At 40.4% G+C, this 20,270-nt stretch overlaps 1 protein-coding gene across 1 annotated transcript in view; it reads left to right on the top strand.

Moving 5' to 3' along the window:
- The window catches only part of meis1b (Meis homeobox 1 b), a 98,341-nt gene that overhangs the window by 52,317 nt on the left and 25,754 nt on the right, over positions 1–20,270 (top strand). Inside the window, exon 9 of the mRNA XM_041789093.1 lies at positions 14,443–14,519. Coding sequence (XP_041645027.1) covers positions 14,443–14,519 — 77 coding nt within the window. The remainder of the gene's footprint in view (positions 1–14,442; positions 14,520–20,270) is intronic.

Raw genomic sequence — 20,270 nt, forward strand, 5'->3', positions numbered from 1 at the left:
TTATCAAAATCCAATTTTCAATTTTGGAGTTTAAGTGTTGAGTTTAAGTGTTGAATGGGTTTCCAGAGGACTTTCCATCCTGCTAAAAATTCCATTTTGATAAAAACAGAAGGTACTGTATACTTTCCATTTTTCACGGTAACTTTTATTTGAATTTCAAATTTATTTTCCTTTCAGGGCATTTCCATCCAATGTTCAGTCTATATCAAAGTCATATTGGTTAAATCTTGGTCACATCCTTAATGGCAGTAATTTCTGTGACTTGGTGGGGTTTTATCACATTAGGTCAATTCAAAGTCCAAGGCCGTGTCCATTACTTAAAAATGCATTAACAAAAGAAGGGGATTTTACATTTTTGGCATTATTATCTTCCACTCAAGGCAGACTTAACTGCTAACTGCACCCAGTAATAAGCATATGTCAGTCATTTTTAAAGTCAAGTTGACATTTCTGTTGATCCCTTATTTCTGCTTTTTTTCCCCCACTTTCTCATCTGTGCTCCTTGTATCGTTTTACCCCACTTTTTAAAAGCCCTCAAGGGCAGTTAACTTTTAATTCATGTCACCTTTGAACTTCTCCAAAATGTCTGCTATAGATCTGGACCAAAAGTAAGCGTGTCTGAGTTTGTGTGTGAGGTTGATCTGGCCTTAGTCATTGAGCCGACTGATGTGTTTCCTCAAGAACGTGAGAACTTTACAGACCCTCAAGGTCGGTCAGCGGCTGCAGGAGATCTGACATGGCCACACACTACACAGGCAGACACATCTGTTCCATTATGTTTTTTTAATAATTAGAAACAGAAAAATCATTAAAAGTTTAAAAAAGTTTCGACTTCAGGTAACTTCTGAAATGCACCCTGTTTAGTGATTAGGCATGGTGGTGGGATAATTCATCTCAGCCTTAATTTCTTTATTAACTTGTCACCATCATTACCATTTTCTCATCTTTTCGTTTCCCCATCCATCTTCTTCTCGCCTATTCCCCTCCCCCCAATGCTCATATAATTTCATAGTTGGGAAACTATGAGGCAGTTGAGTGTGTGGTTTCATTGTTGTATGTCTCGATGATTGATGGCCTCATGCTGAAGCTCTGTTTCACACTAGTTCCATTTTTCATTATCAGCTGTATGTCATAAGCGTGTGTGTGCATAAATGTGTGTGTGTTCAGGGTGGACGAAGGCCAAGAAACTCAGATGTGTGAAATCATTCTTGGTTTGGTACCCACTAATCAGTTTACAATGATTTGCAAACCTAAAGAAGAGGCCCACTTTAAGTACTCAGATGCACATGAACACACTTAGACGCCAAACCACGCACATACAAAGACACACAGCAATGACGTCAGTGCCTGGGTGGGGTGTGGAGTTCCCCACCATCATAGTGGTATTTACTGGAGAGTGAGTGGCATGTTGATGTGTGAAAGAGGCAGAGAAATATACAAACACAAGTCTGTCGTTACCTTTGTTAATGACACTAACCAGTTCTTACACATAAGCTATGCCGGCAGTTAAGCCTGCTATAATCACTGTAAACAAATATGCCAGCTCCAAAATACTACCAATTATTTTATAAAGACTTTGATACTTTTTCAAAATAAGAACAAGAGAAAATTTAAGTTGTCCGTTATTGGCCTTATTAATGGTGATAACCACCATACACAAATTTGCTATGTTAGCAGTTTAGCCTCTTATTGTCGCTCTAAACAAACATGATAGCTCCAAAATACTTTCTTCAATGTAAAAATCCCTACAAGTAGCAAAATAGATCCCCTGTTTGCTATGGAAAAAAATGTGATCTTCAGTCAATAGCTTGGTTAATGATGCTAAACTGCACGCACAGATTAGCTAAGCTAGCAGTTTAGCCTCCTTTTCTCTCAGCAAACAAATATGTTGGCCACAAAAAACTTCCCTTTATGTTCAAAACAACTTGAAAAGTACTTTTTTCACGAAAGAACAAGGAAACTTTAAAGTCATTAGCCTGATTATTGATGGTAGCCAGCACTCAGATTAGCTGTGCCAGCAATTTTAGCTTGTCACCGTGTCTGTAAACATATGCCAGCTTCAAAATATTTCCCTTTTTATCCAATAGCCTAATTACTTTCTTTGTGAAAGAGCAATAGAGAAATGTAGTCATCAGTTGTAAGCTTGGTTAATGACGCTAAACATCACACAGATTAGCTATGCTAGCAGTTGAGCCTATCATTGTCTTTGTAAATAAATATGTTGGCTCCACTATGCTTCCCTTTATGCTCAAAACACTCTGAATAATATTTTTCTTTCTGGAAAGAGCTATGGAAAATTGTGGTCATCAGTCTTTAGCTAGATTAATGATGCTAACACATAGGAGATTTGCTGTGTTTATTAGCTATGCAGTTTAGCTCTTTATGTTAAAAAAATATGGTCATAAGTCTTTTGCTAGCTTGATAAATTATGTTTTATTAGCAGATGTAGATGTATAACTAGTCAATGAAATGCTTAATTGAAAGTTTCAGCGGAAAACCAAGGAAAAAACAATGTCACAAGTCTGTTGTTAGCTTGATCACAATAGTGCTGACTCTTCAGCCTCTCATTGGCACTGTAAACAAAATGTTGCCTTCAGAAAACTTCCCTTTATCTTAAAATCTCTTTAAATGAAACTCTTCTTTGAAACTCTGACCACCTTTTAAGAAACAGAGTCAAGCATAGATTGCGAATGTAACTGGTGACGTATTAAACCTGCTGTGTGTGAAATCACATTAGCGCTAGTTGTTAGCTATTATCCATTAGGCTGTGTTTGGTGATCCAGAGGATTGTGGGATCTTTTCTGGCTGGAGTCAGCAGCTCAATACCTTTTACTTACAGCAGCTGCAGTAGCCTGCCCTAGATACATTTGGTATGTGTGATTGCATGCAGTTGTGCTATTATTTGTATGTGTCAGCCTCATGTTTCCTTTGTAAGAGCTGTGTATGAGAGTGTGCGTGTGTGTCTTTGTGTCTCATTCCACGCGTGCGCTCGATGGATCCTGTGGCTTTGCCGTCGTGGTAATCAGTTTGCGCGCTGGCTGAACTAATTTATCAATTCAGTTCCTCCCACTTGTATTCTCTCCCATGCGTGAATGCTCTCTCTCTCGTTCTTTTCTCCCCCCCACACTCTCTATCTCCCTCTCAGACAAAACACTTCTTTCTGACAAACCATAAGGGTTTCCTATCTTTCATGCATGCCTTCTGCCTCTCTGACTCCTCTCTTTTTCTTTTATACCATGACTCCCTCACATCATCTTTCTATAATGCACACTTATGTTGCCTTGCGCTTTAATGGCCTTGAACCATGATATCATGGCTATATTGGTGCTCTGTTTCAAAGGCATTGAGGAGAGCACCATGATTTATAGATGAGATGTCTTGTGATATCCATCTATAACTCATCGTTTTACACCTACTTGTCTCATAATGTTTTGATTGAAGTTTTCTGTGTAGAGCTCTGCGAGGTTCATAATGCACTAAAGGCAGGTGGCATGGGAGGTATCGTCATTGGCTGTTAGTAGGTTTACACTCGACCAGCTGACCCCAGGTGCACCTGTGTCATGTGTGTGCTTGTGTGCATATGCGTTGGTCATTGGTGTGCATATTTGTGTGTGTTTGTCTCCAGTGGAGTGAGAAAAATCATAGCTAGTGAACCAGTTGGTGAAAGCAGACAGGCATAACTCATGGTAGAGGAGGTGGAAGGAGGTAAGAGCTATCAGGAAAGATGTGGTGGGAAAACCAACACATACTTTCATCCATATTTGCCACTTTTACCTTTATCTTTTTATTTCTGTGTAAAGAATATTCATACTCATTGATTTCATTATTTTTCTACTGTACTTCTACATCTCACCCTCTCTATATGTATTTCACAGTGCATATTTTTTCCACCTTTCCTTTTCCCTCATTCACTTTGACACACATTGCTGTGGTGTTAGCTATGGAGGGGGGAAGCGAACAGGCTGAGGGTGCTGCTCACTTGTTTGTTACGACAGATTAAGTCATTGATTTGTAAAAAGCGGTGCACTGATGGAGAAGGCCCTATCTGCTGAAGCTGGGGAAGGAAGGAGAGAGAAAGACAGGGAAAACACTGAGATGGAGGGATGCATCTGGCTGAGGAGGAAGAGGTGAGGATATTAAAATCGAAGATGAGAGGTAAAGAGAGGAGTTAGGTGGAGGTGGGGGAAAAGGAGGCAGCAAGATAGTTAAGAAAAATGCTAAATATAGAACAGAAGGATAGAGGGGGTGGAGACGGGTGAGCAAGATAGGGAGATAAAGGAACGTGAGGAAGAAGGGTGAGAGGTTTACTTTGAATGACAGAGATGTCAGAAAAAGACAGAGGAGGTAAAGTGAGAAAGCTTAATTTTTCAAATGCGCCGGCTGCGTCCTCCTACCCTCTGAAATGTACTGCTCCAGAGAGCATAAGGGAGCAATTGTGAAATACCCTCACCTAGTTCCAGCATTCCCCCAACCCAGGTTCCTTCCACCCCCCTGGGGGCCCAACGGTGAGTTTCTAATTAAAACGTTGGGGGCAAAAGGGTAATTATGATAATAACATAATAATATCACCAGGGTTATTAGAATGTTCTGTGGTCCCCAAATTGCTTCCTCAGAGAGATCAGATTTCAGTGGCATTACGTAAAGTCAAATTTCCTTGAAAGTCAGGTGAAATGAAATGAATTCCCCCACGGTCTGGGTGCAATCTGAGAATCTGATTCCCTCTTGTATCTCACAGAGGCTGAGCTAAAAAAAGAACTTTGGTTTCTCATCACAATGACATACCCAGCTCCTCCTCCTCCACCTCCTCGCTTACTTTCATTTTAATCAGAGTAGTTTATGTACTTAGGAAGTCTAATAATTTGTTTAATTGTTTCTGTTTTGTTGCTCTGAACTCTCCCGCTACAGCACTTAGTCTCTCTGCAGTCTGTGCACTGTGCTGCGTGTATTGTAGCCGTGTGTAACAAGAGAACATTTGTTTTGAAACTTGGAGATCACGGCTAGAAAGCTAGCTCCGAGCGCCATAGCTCAGAGCTAGGGAGCACGTTGGCGCTCTGAGGGATGCCCTACTGTTTTCTCTCAGCTCTCTGCTACCTGACTGGGATGAAGCTTTGTGGATCCCTCCTACCCCCCATTTACACACCCCCTCCATCCCAGGCAGCCCTGAGGCAGCCCACCTCCAGCTGTGGCTGCCGTTCGCTGCGCCGCTTGGTGCGAGCACCGATTGCTTTGGAGTGCCTCCTCTCGCTCAAATAGGCAGTAATTACGGGCTTAAAGAGGTTTAGTGGTCCAGCAAACTACATAATCACCCCCTGAATTAGCCCCAGCTCATCAGCCTCAGTCCAACGAGCAATGCTTACTGTTAGCACTAGCTAGCATGCTGCACCCCCTTCCCTTTATTGCACAGAGGGAAGCACAGCAGCAGGTGTTGTGCAACATCCGGCCCCCTTAATAAATTTAGCCTCCCCTGAGCTGGAATGGGGAGGACTAATGAAGCACGCCCTCACTCTTAGTGCAGACTCCACATACACAGCACGTAGCAAAGATGCTCTTCTTCAGTATCAACAGGCCTCACCCTTTATATTCACAACAGTGCAGCACTTTGTTGAGACTCGGTCATGTGCATACATGCTATAAGCTTTAGTATACACAAACTGTAGGCCAGAGACCCACCCATGAAAAGCACACGGATCATGGTTCACACCCTGCAGGATGAACTCCAACTCTAGCTGCTGCCTCGCATTACTGTGTTTTAAAAAGCCATGAATGATGCTAATCATCAATTATCATAGTGGAAGAGCTGGTAACGCTGTACATTGTCTAATCCACTTTGTAGTAGCGCTTTAATGACATACTTTTCACCCTTTGCCTCACCAGCTAACTAGATTTATCTCATTCCCATAGGCAAGAGTGCTCAGAGATTTCCCTAAACCAACAAAAGCTGTTTTTTTGAGGGGGGAAATGCTCATTAATGAATGAAAACGAGAGAACATCTGTTTTTTTCCTTCCATGTTCTTTATCTCCAAAGAGATCGAGAGATGTGATGACAAAAACAGTTTGAAAGGGGGGTTTCTTTGCCATTGCTGGTGCACATATCGAGGTTTCTGAAACACTGTTGAATTATTAATGCTTCAAGTTGGTTTACTGTATAGTCCAACACCATTGAAGAGGCTGTTTCTGGCTTTTTGTGCTGTATAAGATGAAGATGGGGGCATTTATTTTGCACAGACTTTACTGAGGAGTCACGTCGTGTAGTCGTTTCCTTTTGATCTCTCAAAAGATCTGTTTTTGCTCTGTTTTGTTATTTTGCATCAGAGCAGCCCAAAATCAGAGGAAATTAGGTTAGCAGTGCTTTGTTTTTTTCTGTTGTTGTTTTGTTCGGTCTCACTCTCTTCTCTTTTCTCCTTTAATCCCCCCTTTTCTCCCAGAGCCAGCTCTGTTGCTGGGTCCCTGCTCCCTAATGAAGTCAAAGGGATGTCAGTCGATGCCACCTACACAGAAAGGAATTTGAAATTGCGTAGCTTTGCCTGCACAGCACGAGCACTCACGCACATATACACACGCAGAGGATGAAACCTGCACTGAATGAGTTAGACATTTTTTGAAATTGGAAGCTTGTTGCATGAGACACAGCAGGCTTACAGTTTGGAACGCTTGTTTTAAGGTCTGCTTGTGCTCAGGGTTCTGGCCATTTGTTGTTAGCATAACAATGTGCTCGCCTCCCCAAATATTTAAGGTAATCTCATACATGTCTGGCAACAGCGAGGCTATACTTCCAGTAAACTGTGTGTTCGCTGAGTGTGTGTTTGTGTGGAAGATAGTTTGGAATGATACTCTGATGCCCTTCTAGCCAAAAAGGCCCCCGGATTAGCCGTCAGGCATTCCTGATGGGCAGCTTGGTTTCCAGGGTGATTTGACCTGGGAACAGTTTGGGGGAACAGTCCTGGCAAAGTCAAGGCTTTTCACTTTTACCTCAGTCGGTACATTAACCGAGCATAATGCTGCCTTAACCTGCTAACTGTGTTCATATCAAACAGTAAATGTGCTGAGAAAATAAAAAAGTGTTTACGGATGACAACAAAGTAAATTCAAGTGAGCTGTTTACCACTAACAAGTTGTTTACAGTGATTCGCAGAATTTTAAGGCCTCCTTGTGCCTTGTGGCAAACCCCAACCATCTGGTGTTAAAGTAAGCTCGCTCAAAATACCATTGACCCATGTGTGTTGTCCACAGATTGTGCAGTGTCATGGCCTCTTTTTTAAGGGATGTCACATGACTGTGACAACATATGATTTTCCTCTCCTTTATTCCTCCCTCCATCACGTTTCATGGTTACACTTTTTATAAAGCTAATGTGGCGTGTCAAGCTTTTTTAATGGGATGCACAGAGGCTTGGGAAGCACGGCTTTAAATAGAAATAAATGCAACGATAACACCATCGTGCTAATGGCTTAAGAATGGCTGAGAGGAGCGCAGGCTGCAGTGAATCTGTTAACGAGGAAGGAATCACACACAGACTGTGGTAAAATGCTGTAAATGTGTTTTAATATGTACAGTTATGGGACATTTATTAGTAAGGTAACAAGTATGGCATGAGTATTTAGATTCTAAAACAGAAAAGATGTGCTAAGGTTGAATTTTACAGTCATATTTATGGAGTTTTTAAATTGCCAAGGACAAATAAAAAAGCTGAAACGTTTGAGGCAGCACAAGGGAGAGACAGAGAGATAGTGCTGCTTTTAGCTGAAGAGGCATGACGAAGAAATAAAAGACGTTTCTGAAATAGCCCAAACCTCATGGTCAAGCAGAGTGTCTACACCAAACAGTGACTCTTTCTTCTTCATCTTTTTTTCCCAGAGCTTTGGTTAGGTGAGACTTCATATGTTTTAAAAGCTATAAAAACTGAGCCTTTGATAAAGTTCAGTTGCAAGAATCTCATGCCACGATTAACTGATCTGGATATATAACCCATGCTATAGGGCAACTTCAAGCTGGTGTTCCACACAACCAAGATGTGACACTATTTGGAGTTAGCCCGAGTACCATCTCCAAACTGAAGGCCAGGTTCCATTTAATGAGGGATGTCAGAGACGGGCTGCAAAGCAGCTTAAGTGAGCTATGCTTTGTATGACGTAATTGTTTCAAGAACGATGCGGTTGGCTGTCCACACAGAGACGAAACAATAGGCGTATATAGATTTGTTCACTATGGGACCCGGTTTCAGAAAGCAGCATTTACAGCCTCCCAAAACGGTATTTCCGTATGGATGAAACACTGATACGACAAAAAACTTTTGCGTATACTCCCGAATTCGTCCTCATGTAGACGGGGCCTTAGTCCTGCCTTGTCTCGTTAACAAAAACTAAGTGTATTTACATCATGCTGTTTCGCTGTCTGGAATAGTTCTTTCCTGGGTTAAACATAGGACAAGGGGAGTAAGGAGGGGTCTTGCAGAATATTTCTGCTCTTATCTCTTGGTGAAACCCCCTGGGGGTTTTTAGTTATCCATTTCCATGTCTCCCCCTCTGTCTTCTTCTTCCTTCTTTCCTTCTTCTGTTTGACTATCTCTCTCCCCTTCTTGTTCTCGTCTGAAGGGGTCAGGGAGTAAGACGGTCAGACAGGGAGGGGATGTTACTGATTCTGCTACTCACACACATCTGCACTAATATGACCATGCAAAGGGGTATTTATTTGTTGTTCAAATGAGAACAAATAAACACACTCTTCTGTCCACAACTTGCTAATACAAACACACTCAAATGGAAACTCACAACGCAGCAGACGCAGGAGCACACCCACACATGCACACTTGGATTGATAAGACATACAGATGAGAAAACACACAATCCTCCTGGCACCCACATTCTCTGATCCCAGCCGAGAGAGGAGGAGAGAGAGCAGCGAGGGTGGAAATTCTCATGAAAGGAGTTGTATATTTGGAGAAGACATATCATTAAGATAGGCGGAGGGAAGAGGGAAGGGAGGGAAGGATGCGCAGAGAAACTTTCCATCTGCTCTTTTAAAGAACATGTTATTGCCTTTCTCACTAAAGCCTGCTCTCTCTTTCTCCCTCTCTCTTTTTTTTAACCCACTGAACCAAAGCCAAAAGCCGTTAAGACACCAGAATCACTGACAGACAATATTAAAACTGGGTGACTTGTTGCTGCACTGAGGATCTAAATCACAGTGCTTGACAGAGAGGAGCTAATTTGGCGGTTTTGAGAAAAGGGAAGACGAAAACAATTTTGAAGTGATGGCTTTCTGACCGTCTCTTTCTGCTAACTTTTCCATTAAGTGTGTTATTTTGTACGGGAAAAGTTGCATACTTAAATAAAGCACTTTAAAGGTTGTCTCAGGGCAGGATGCAGGAGATAGAACACATTTTTTAAAGATCTTTCATTTATGTGGAATCAGCAAAACAGGCAGAACCTGCTTATGTGTAAAATCAATGCATTTAGAGAAACTTATGTTATCAGTAAAACATGTAAAAAGAATAAGGATTAATACTACTCTATATCCCTCAAATAGTAGTCCTGCTTCTATGTAATCTGATGCATTAAAGTTAAAACAGCTCTTTCATATTAGAATTTTTTCCTTCATATGCAACACTTAGAATTTTGAAGAAGAAGAGGGCAATATGCTTTAGTAAAAATGCTATCATACTATAAATTCACCAACCTCAAGATGTTGTTATTTTTGCACTTGTGTAAATATCCTTGTTAGATTCCACTGCCAGTGGGATGTTGTGATGAACACAGGCTGGGATTCAGATTGCATGTGTGACTGGTCTTGTATAGCTGTCTGTCTGCTAGTGTTTGCTGGGAAACTGGAGTCGGAGACGCACTGATACAGGGTGTGTTTGTGCTGCACTGTGGCCCCTGGCGAGACTGCAGCGCCCCGATATCACGAGGCAGACACTCCTGCTTCCACAAATCTGAGGCCTCTTAGAATGGACACATTGATCCTCTCCTGTTCAATCAGCTCTGTTGGTCTGCAAACTTAAAAGACATGTTCACATGATTATCTGTAATGTGCGAGCGGTGAGTGTGTATGGTGTCTATATGTGAAGTGCGTCAGCGCATCAGATGACACAGGCCCTAAAGAGTAATGTTTCTCACTTCACACACGCATGCAGCTGATTGGCGCCCTGATCTGAAGATTAGGATATTATCTAAGTAAGTGTATAGATGGAGGATACTTGAATACATGCACACTGAATGGACTGACAGTTAGCATGGAATAATGCACCCTTTCGCGTACAAAAACGGTTCCACAAAAAAAGAAGTGGACACCAATTTAGCCAGAGGCAACAATGCAATTATAACTTAGTGCATGAAATTAGCCTCCTTGTGTTCCCATTCCCCACAACCAATCACATGGATAAGGGCAGGCTGGGAAAAAAATCAGTCTCCTCTCTCTCCGCTGGCTCATCCCAGCGTTAAACACAATCCTGTTCATTATGCACTGGAAAAACTGTAATGAAAAAATGAAAACGCTGGCGCCACACTGATTTTGCACGTCTGATTGACTATTAAGTGTGTGTGTTCTTGTTAGACATACTCAATATATTAAACACTGGACATATGTGAGGCAGCAACTGTTGGTAAATGAAGTTTTGGATGATAAATTGGTGAAAATCAGGATTCTGACAGGGTGGCAAGTTTCTGACACTTCATTAAATCAATCAGAACAACTTCTAATCAATGACTGTCTTCTATAGGAATTAAGTTACTAGTTTTTGCTGTTGTTATTGCAGTTGTTATTGTGGTGCAACTGCTAACCATAATTGCCCTTCGGATATACTCTTTTCCTTTATTTATTAAAAGAAACTTTAGATTCTTTCATTTTTTTTTGCCATTGCTGAGAACATTGGCAAATAAACCAACTGTTTCCATTCATTTAAATGTAAGAGATCATTTAAGTGATCCTTTATTAGAAGTTATTTAGGTATCTTTCCTCTCTGTTAAATGTAAACATGTCATTTTTTTTTTTACTTTATCAAACATTTCCAGTTTTGGCATGCCCCCGAAAAATCTACCCCCCCCCCCCCCCCCCCTCGGTTTTACAGCCTGCCGATGGTGTTCAGTACAGTCCACGTCTTGTCTCAGTCATGAACAGTACATTGTCCTCTGCCAACAAGGCTCCGTCTAACTGAGATACCCCTCCACTAATATAAATCAACACACTCCCCGAGTTCACATTCATCCACTTTATTCATTCTATATATTTAAACAGTTTGCTCAACTTTAACTGTTCTCAGCTGGCATTGGGAAGGGGGGGGTTCAATTTACTCTTAAAGAACTGGCTTTAAGTCAGCTTGGGTCATCTTTCCTGCAGTTCAGTAGTTCCTTGTGCATGTGTCTTTATTTATTTTAGATATAAAATATTATCGGAGTACAGAGTTAATTCTGCAACAGTTAATTTGTCTAATTTGAGCTGGCTTTTACAAAAGATACAGCCTGTAATGTCAAATCTTAAAGCTCCTGTGAGGTACTTTGGTTTGTGTTGATTTTGGCGCTCTTTTGACAAAGCAGTTTTTTTCACTTGTTGTGCTGGCATGTGTCTATATTGTTTATTTTTTTTTAGTTTTATCCTGCTGTCTTCAAAGGTAGTTTCCATTGATTGGTCCAGTTCATTTTGTTCAGGCATGATATGGGTTTATATGCATTTCTATCAAAAGTCAGAAAGATCCTAAAAAACTGGCCCGTACGGTCCCACTTCTCTGGCACCCTTTCATAGGAGTGCCAAGCTTACTTATCTGTCCCAAAAAGGTGGAGCTACACACAATAGAAGTTTTGCACTAATATCACCATCAGACTTATGTCTGTTTAGATTAGGGATATTTGAACTCAACAGAGATCCATACTGTTTCCTCGACCGTGGACATTGATATGTGGCCATAATTCATGTTTCCTGACATTTATGTGGACCTGATTTCTAATACACAAAGCAGAGCCTGAAGGCTCACACCAGCCTCTTTCCTCAGTGAAAGAAAGTGATTTAATGACAAAGTTTTATGAATATGAAGCTTTTGGTCAGTTGTTACTTCCGCCAAGGAGTTTATGTGATCGGGTGTGTTTGTTCGTTTGTTAGTTTGTTTGTTAGTTTCTTTGTTAGCAACATAACTCAAAAAGTTGTGGATGGATTTTGATGAAGTTTTCAGGAAATGTCACAAATGGCATAAGGAAGAACTGATTAGATTTTGGGAGTGATCCAGGAATTTTTTTAAGGATTCTGTACTACTGGGAGATAGGGCTAATGTCGGAGGTCTGCGCTGTTACCACTTTGCACCAGGAGATGGCGGACATGGGTAACTTCAATCCCAGCGGCATTTTGGGTGTGTTTTTATTCAAAGATTTGGATTTGATAGAGTTTGAAAGACGCACGCCCAGTTGAGGAGACAAGTCAGAGCGTAACAGAGAGAAAGACTGGGAGGAATAGAGGAATATTCACCCTCTGCCATGACTTCCATTCATCCAGTGAGACCATGGGTGAGACTGTCAGTGCATCTGTTGGCACCAGCAGGCAATGCTTCTACCATGACAGTCCACCCGTAGCGAAGCCAGTGCTTTGCCTCACCGTGTTTCCACCCCACTGGGGAGGGAGTAATCAGCAAATGCCATGGTGGGGGGCACATGGGGATGGATCCAGGAATTTTTTCTTCACTATTGGGAGATAGGGCTAATGGCGGAGGTCTGCGCTCTCCGAGTGCTTTTCTAGTCTTCTTTTTACTTTTGGTCAGGAAAAGATCGCTCTGTGATTGTTAAATTTATTTGCAAAATTTCAGGCTGTAGCCTATTAAAAACAAAATGTGTACCCAGAATATCTAACTTAATCTTGTTTGATTTTAACACCAGAAAGACCTTTACTTTATTTTTAATGTAACAAATTCTCAGGGCACAGGACTCAACTTTCACGTTATGCTGATTTAACTGTTAAAGCATCGGATACGTTCACTTCATGAATCGCCCACAAAAAATATCTTAAGTATTTAACCAAATATAAATTCTTTATTTAATCTATTATAAATACCCATGGACTTGGCAGTTGTTTTAGTCTTTCCCCTATAAACCAGCTGTGTTAATCAGACATCGCAGGACTCTGTGCACAGCTATAAAACAAAATCTGTTGTCCCTAGTTGCCTTGTCATTATTATTTTACCAAATGGTTGCGCTGCTTAAATTTGAGGCTTTAATTTTCCTTTCAAGGTCAGGAGTTTACAGTTAAGTTCAGATTTTATTAATCTCTAACTCAATGCATGTGGTGTCTACTGTAATAGTCAAGCTTCATCTTGTATCTTTATTAACGTACCGTTATGACTCCAAACATATGTATAATCATATTCCATCAGCCGAGGATTTGTACTGACCACGGTTAATATCGTTAAGATCCAGTTAAACAGACATCACTTTTTAACCAGGAGAAAGCTGTGTCCTGCTGACTGTCTTCTGACAGGCACATCTGTCACCAGTATGAACTTTCTTCAACTACACTCTATGAGCTTTACGTACAGAACCAAACCACGCTGTACTCCATCAAAGTGGACCACCTGATGGAAACTCAGGTTTAGACTCAAATGTGTTGCTAGCTTGTTTCTATTATTTGCTGTGATGAATGAAAAAAACAAGAGTTTTCCTGGGCAGCTATTCTGTGGCAGCAGTTTTGGACATTAGTAGAAACTATGTATAAACAATTTTCATACCAATGTTCCTGTTTGCTTTTTTTAGTTCATAAAGATCATCAGTGTTAATTTTTGTCTGTTTTGTTGACAGTTAAAAGAAGGTCTTTAACTATCTATGTGTTAATTTTTATGAGAAAGAAGTGCATCCTTTGTACTTCTGAACCTTTATTTAGCCAAAGCTCCCTACAATCAGTGCAGATAAAGATTACAGCAAAGCGGCAAACTTAACAGAGTCATGCTTTGTACCAGCTCTAACAAGGACCAAAGTAAACAGCTGATATTTTACCTTTCCTTGTCTGTATTCCATCGGGTTAACACTACATATTCCCTGCTCTCTGATTACATATGCAGCAAGGTGAAAGGGGGGCCATTGATGTGAATATATTTGTGTAAGAGGCTGCCTAATTACCAGAGCTGGTTCTCCACTTCACTTAACTTTCTAATTGGCTTGCCTTTTTGGCTGCCATTAATTACAAGATTTCATATTCCATTAATGATCATGGAGGAATGAGAGGAGCGCTACCATGTGCACACTCACAAACACTTAGAGGGTACATACTGACACCTACGCACCAATGAGCACCCGCACAGCTCATTTTCTACCTCTCATTATACTGTATGGTTTTGTGTGTGTAACCTGTGCTTCTAGAATAACTCTTTCTTTATTAAAAGGCACATCAGTTCCTTTCTTGAAAAACAAGCAGCTTCATTAAACAATTTGTGACCTGCCTTTTCTCATACATGTCATATTTTCTCTCCTGCAGCATCCATACCCATCAGAAGAACAGAAGAAACAGCTGGCACAAGACACAGGCCTCACCATCCTACAAGTGAACAACTGGTGAGTCCTTTTAGAGTTTACACACAGTCGATTTCAAGGGTTTGTACCCCGAGGCTATCCAAGTTCTTAATGATTGGAATTAATGCCTCCACTCCACCCCTATTTTTCATCCTACACACACAAAAACACACACACCACTTACCGAATCATCCTCACCTAGATCAATCCAACTAAAGAGATATGGCCTGGAGTGATTTTCCAAACCAAACAGCCTAACTCAGCCCCAAAACATGAGCATTCATGTTAATTAAGAATCAAACTACTATCTGAAAACATCCAATAAAATCATCCAAAATGTACGCGGCATGATTTTATTGGATGTTTTTCCCAGTTAAACAAGAATGATCACTAAAAAAGTGGTAGCTTTGAGACTAATTATAGGGTTTTACTTTGACTCACTTATTTTGGGCTTAGTGGTTTTTGAAGCACCTTTAACTGTGATTAACATTTGTTTGAGTGAGTCAATGAACATCTCATTTAACATTTATTCTCTCTTGGTAAAACTTTTTAACATTATCCTTGAAGCTAGCTTAAAGCTCATTTTGCCTTTTTATGGCTAGTTAGATGTGCACAAAGGTACTTTTCACAATCACAATAACAGATTAGTGTTAAAAATTTTGTTTGTAAAGTAAGTTAAGACACAGAAATTAACCTTAATGTGCTGGTATCTTGTCAAGTTACTCTAATGCAGCAGCTGCTCATTATTCCGTCATTAAATTCTGTTACAAATCGTTTTAATTGGAATCCACTGATCATGCATCCTCTTACTCTTCATTCTTTTAAGTTTTTTTTTTTTTTAATTAAAATTACCTTCTATTGTTTATATAAGCACCTGTACAGTGCATATAAAAAGTTTTCACCCCCTTGGATATTTTACCTTTTTATTAACTTTATAAATCAGTCATGGTCAATATAATTTGACTTCTTTGACTGAAAAAACAGCAAACAAAAACTTAAATGTCAAAGTGAACAGATTTATATAAAGTGATGCCAGTTAAAAAACATAAGTGACCGTGCAAGAAGGAGACTAGTGAGAGTGGCCATAAGACACTTATGAATACTTTGAAAGTAGTCACCAGTCAAAGACTTATGGGAGAGTGGCAACGAGAAAGCCACTGTTGAAGAAAACAAATTAAATCTGGAATAGAGTTTGCCAAAAGCATGTGGAAGAATCCATGTTCAAGTTGAAGAAAGTTCTTTGGTCTGATGAGACCACTATCCCCACTGTGAAGCATGGTGGTGACAGCATCATAATGTGGGGATGCTTCTCAGCCCTGGAAGGTTTGTAAAGGTATAGGGTAAAATGAATGTGGTAAAATATAGGGAAAGTATGGCTTGGGAGAAGATGTATTTTCCAGACAGACAATGACTAGAAGCATAAAGCAGAAGCTACACAGAAATGGTTTAAAGACAACAAAATGAATGTTCTGGAGTAGCCGAGGCAAAACCCAGACCTCACTCTGGTGGGGAGTTTGTGGCTGGACTTGAAAAGGGCTGATCGCTGTGCAACCTGGCAGAGCTTGAGCAGTTTTGCATTAAGTAAAATTGCAGTGTCCAGATTTGCAAGCCTGATTGAGATATATCCACACAGACTCAGTGCTGTGATTGCAGCTAAAGGTGCATCGACTAAATACTGGCTTAAATTGAGTGATTATTTCTGCATTCACTTACATTACTACATTACTTTACATTATATATTTCAATTAAATTGTCATTACTTTAAGAAATCTGTTTGAACTTTGACATGAAAGACTTTTATTTTTGTCAAAGAAGCCAAATTATATTGACCGTTATTGATTTTTAAAATCAGTTAAAAGGGTAAAACATCCAACTGAGTGAATATTTTTTTACAGGCACCTATGTATAGTCCCTCGGCAGACAAAACAAATAATAAACATCATCATCAGGCCAAACAAATAGTTGTCAACATAGTTGTGTAAGCTTAACAGATCAGAAGGAATAAAGGCAAATAAAATACATTTAAAATAGGAACAACAGGAGGCTGTTAACATTTTAAAGCAATGTAGTTGTACAAAAACGTCAGAGAAAAAAGATTATATGAAGATTTTAGGTGAAAATGTCATAACATCATAGGAAATTTAGCATTACAAGTTGTACTTGTTAGCATCTAGCCTAGCTCAAAAGTGCTCCGCTTGGCTGTTATATTGCTTTTACATATTATTGCTCTTTAAGTGCAACCTAGCGTGCTAATTAGGCATGAGCGTAACTGCAGCCAGTGCCATAAAAAGGCTTGCTAACTAGCCATTTTAACCTCAGGTAGCACTGTAAAAAGGTAGAAAGGGGCCCCTGTGTCCTTGTGTGGCTACTCTTATCAGAGAGATGGCTATCAGCACATGCTTAACGTTATTAGCCGTGTCTAATTAAAGGGGCTGGCTATAACTGAGGCAGGGTCCAGGCTAGAGAGGGGTGTTTGATGTGAGCAGCCCTTAAAATAATCCTTGAGAGTATCAGTCAGTTTGCAAGGTACAGGCATTAAAGTGAAGTGGAGAGGAAGAGAGGCAGAGGGAAAGAGAGAGAGAGAGAGAGAGACAGATGAAGAGAAAGAGAGGATGATAAGGAGAGAGGAGGGAGAGAAAGAGATGAGACATGATAAATCCCCATTACCAGCAGACTAATGATGTTAACATTATTCCCCGCCATTGTTCAATCACAGACCTCAGAGACAGACAGACGTTAGATTAGGGTATGGTGTATCAGTCTATGGAGAATTCATTTAATACCATGCCAAAAATAATGCACACACACTCTGGCAGAATAAAGGCCTTCTGACCAGAGGGAATCCTGTAGAGGTTATCAAATCACGTGACCCCTCTAAAATCCATGGGGGATCAATTCTTACAGCAGAGATAAAGCCGAGCAGTGTGTGTTCATGTGTATGTGTGGGAGAGTCAGACAGACAGTCACATGAACAGTAGCTTGGTCACTTAAGGCTGACTGTGTGCTCTCATTCTGTTTGTTTTTGTTTTTTTTTTATTGGTAGAGGGGGATAGCAACACACCCTGAAGGTGCGTGTGTGCGTTTTTGAGCATGACCAACACACATTGTGTAAGTCGTGGGAGGTTAATCTTGGTTTGTGGAAGATGTGTGCGAGTTTGAGAGGGGAACCGGGGGTGGTTAATCTAAGGGGTATTAGCTGTTAAACCCTGCATGCTGGGATCCCGCTGCCCCCTCACATTTTGTTGTATACAAGTGTGTGTCTGTGTACGCGCTTGTCCACAGGCATATTTCCATGGTTGTTTTAGTGAGTGAGTTTATTGTAGCACGGGAGTGTGAGGGAAAAGGAAAACAATAAAGTGATAAGATGGAGAAGTGATAGATGGAAAAAAGACAAAGAAATTGAGAGAAAGAAAAATAGCTAGATAAAAAAAAGGAGGAACGATGAAAAGACAATCAGAGAGAAAGAGAGAGAGGTTATGTTAGGGGAGCTGCCATTTCACAGGCGTGTTGTTGTGCTGGACGGGAAGCCCCGTCATTGGGTGTCTCCATAGCAACCCCTGGTGATGTTACCTCCTGACCCACTGATTTGGTGTAGTCAATTTCCCCTAGCTGTGATTCTGTTTGTCAGCGAACACTCACACAACGCTCTCTCACACACACAAATGCCTAAAGTCTCCTGGAGGAACACACGCACAATTTTCTCATGCATTCACTGGCATCAAATCAGGTCTACAAGTGTGACATTGAACCACAGACGACTCCAGGAAGCATAAAACACTTAGTGGGAGTGTGTGTCACAGTCACACCGTGGCTATGGCCATAGATGAACTGTGGGTCATCCATGTTTGTAGTCCCAGCAGGGGGAGACTACGCCAAACAAGCACAGCTGACGGATAAAACACAAACATGCCACTGGAAGACTTCTCTGTCTTACACACACACACATTTAATTCTAGGGCTTTCCTTCATTTATATACTCCATCTTCATCTCTCTCCCTCCCTCCTTCTGTCTCTCTCTCTCACGCACTCACCAAAGACGTGTTAACACACATGTCGGTGTGTATTATTGATGAGCGAGCACGCGGTAGGGCTCAGCAGATTAAATAAAAATGCTAAAGGCCGGCAAGGGGCGCAGATCACTCATGAATTATTGGCAGAAATACGCTGCACTAGGGAATCTCAATTTGAATGGTGAAAGTGTTCCTGTGTGTGTGTGTGTGAGCTTTTAGAAAGCAGGATCACATATTGAAAATGTACACACCCAAATTGCAAACAGTCAGACACATCTCTATATAGTAGCCCTTACAGTGAGTATACAGAGAGAGAGAGGTATGTACACAATGTGTGTGTATTGTTGCTGCACACCCATAGTTTAAGCACGCACTCACACGAATACACCTAGTCTCATACAGGTAAATGCTCCATAGATTTTTATGACAAATACATACAAATGTTACAAATACAAATGTATACATTTTCACAGACATGCAGGAAAGAGGCTTCAGGTTGGACTTGAATCTGATCCGTTATAAACATGGGGCGCGACCTAACCGCAAGGCCATCTGTGGCCCAGCCTATTGTTTTAGCTTGAAGAAGAGAGAGGTGTTAATGACCACCTTTTCATCATCTCTTATCAATTCAGAGGTGTTTGCCACCTGACATTTTGCCATGCTTTCAATAAAAACTTTTTTAACGTGAGAATTTCCGATGGCTAACTAAGTCTGAGCATCATTTGCTCACTGCATCCATTTGTGTTTCACCCGATGACACATGGGATGACACCTTCACCTGTGGGTTATGGGCAGCAGAAATACGGAGAATCAGATTTATCCGTATTATTTATACCAGAGTTTGTTGATTGGTGCATTGCAAGTTGATGAGTATTGGTAAAAAGAAATCTAAGATGTAAAGCTGGGTCAGCGACGATGCTGAATTAGATCTGTGATCTGTAGGCAAAAATTACAGACTACACAGAAGGAAACCATGAAACAAATATCAACTCATGTTGCCTTTTGTTACGGAAATTTACAAGTGGAAGACAAAACACAAAAAAACCCGCAAATTTTCACAACTTTCTCTACGTAATAAGGATTAATATGGATCAGACAGAACTAGCACAGCAGTAACTTTAGAAGAGTAACCACAAAGGTTATAATACTTTTGGATTTTTTTTTATTAGTTTTTATTTTTATTTCGTTTTCACTTTCTGTGTTCAATTTCAGTTTAGTTTTCATCAGTTTTTACTGCTGGTTTGTTAGTTTAGTTTAGTATTTATTTTGCAAAAATGCTTCGTTTTAGTTTAGTTTTTATTATTTTTAGTGTAAGTTTTAGTTTTTTCACATACATGTCAGGGCTGAGTGAACATTATACATTTTAAAACATAGTCTGGCAGGCTACTCTTCACTTATTTGTTTATTGATAAAAATTATGCTTGAGTACAACTCCAGTGAAAAAACTACCATTTTGCAAAGTCTTAGCCTCTCAATTCAGGCAATTTTACACTCCCCAGACTTGGGTGTAGGTCCCAGTTAGTATGGTTGTGTCAAAGACTGAAACTAAGGGTATTTTGCCTCTATTTTTATTTTATTTTATTTAGATTTTTAAGCACACTATACAATTTTAGTTAGTTTTTTGTCGGTAAAGCTTAGTTTTTATTTAGTTTTAGTTAACTAAATAACCACTTTCTCCAGCTTTAGCTCTATGAACAGACATAATATCTAAATGTCCTTGAACAACAAGCCTTCACCTGCTCACATGTTGTAAACCACTCTGAATCAGCTAAAAGCTCAAAGC

The sequence above is a fragment of the Cheilinus undulatus genome, linkage group 6 (assembly GCF_018320785.1).
Source record: "Cheilinus undulatus linkage group 6, ASM1832078v1, whole genome shotgun sequence".
Taxonomy (NCBI): domain Eukaryota; kingdom Metazoa; phylum Chordata; class Actinopteri; order Labriformes; family Labridae; genus Cheilinus; species Cheilinus undulatus.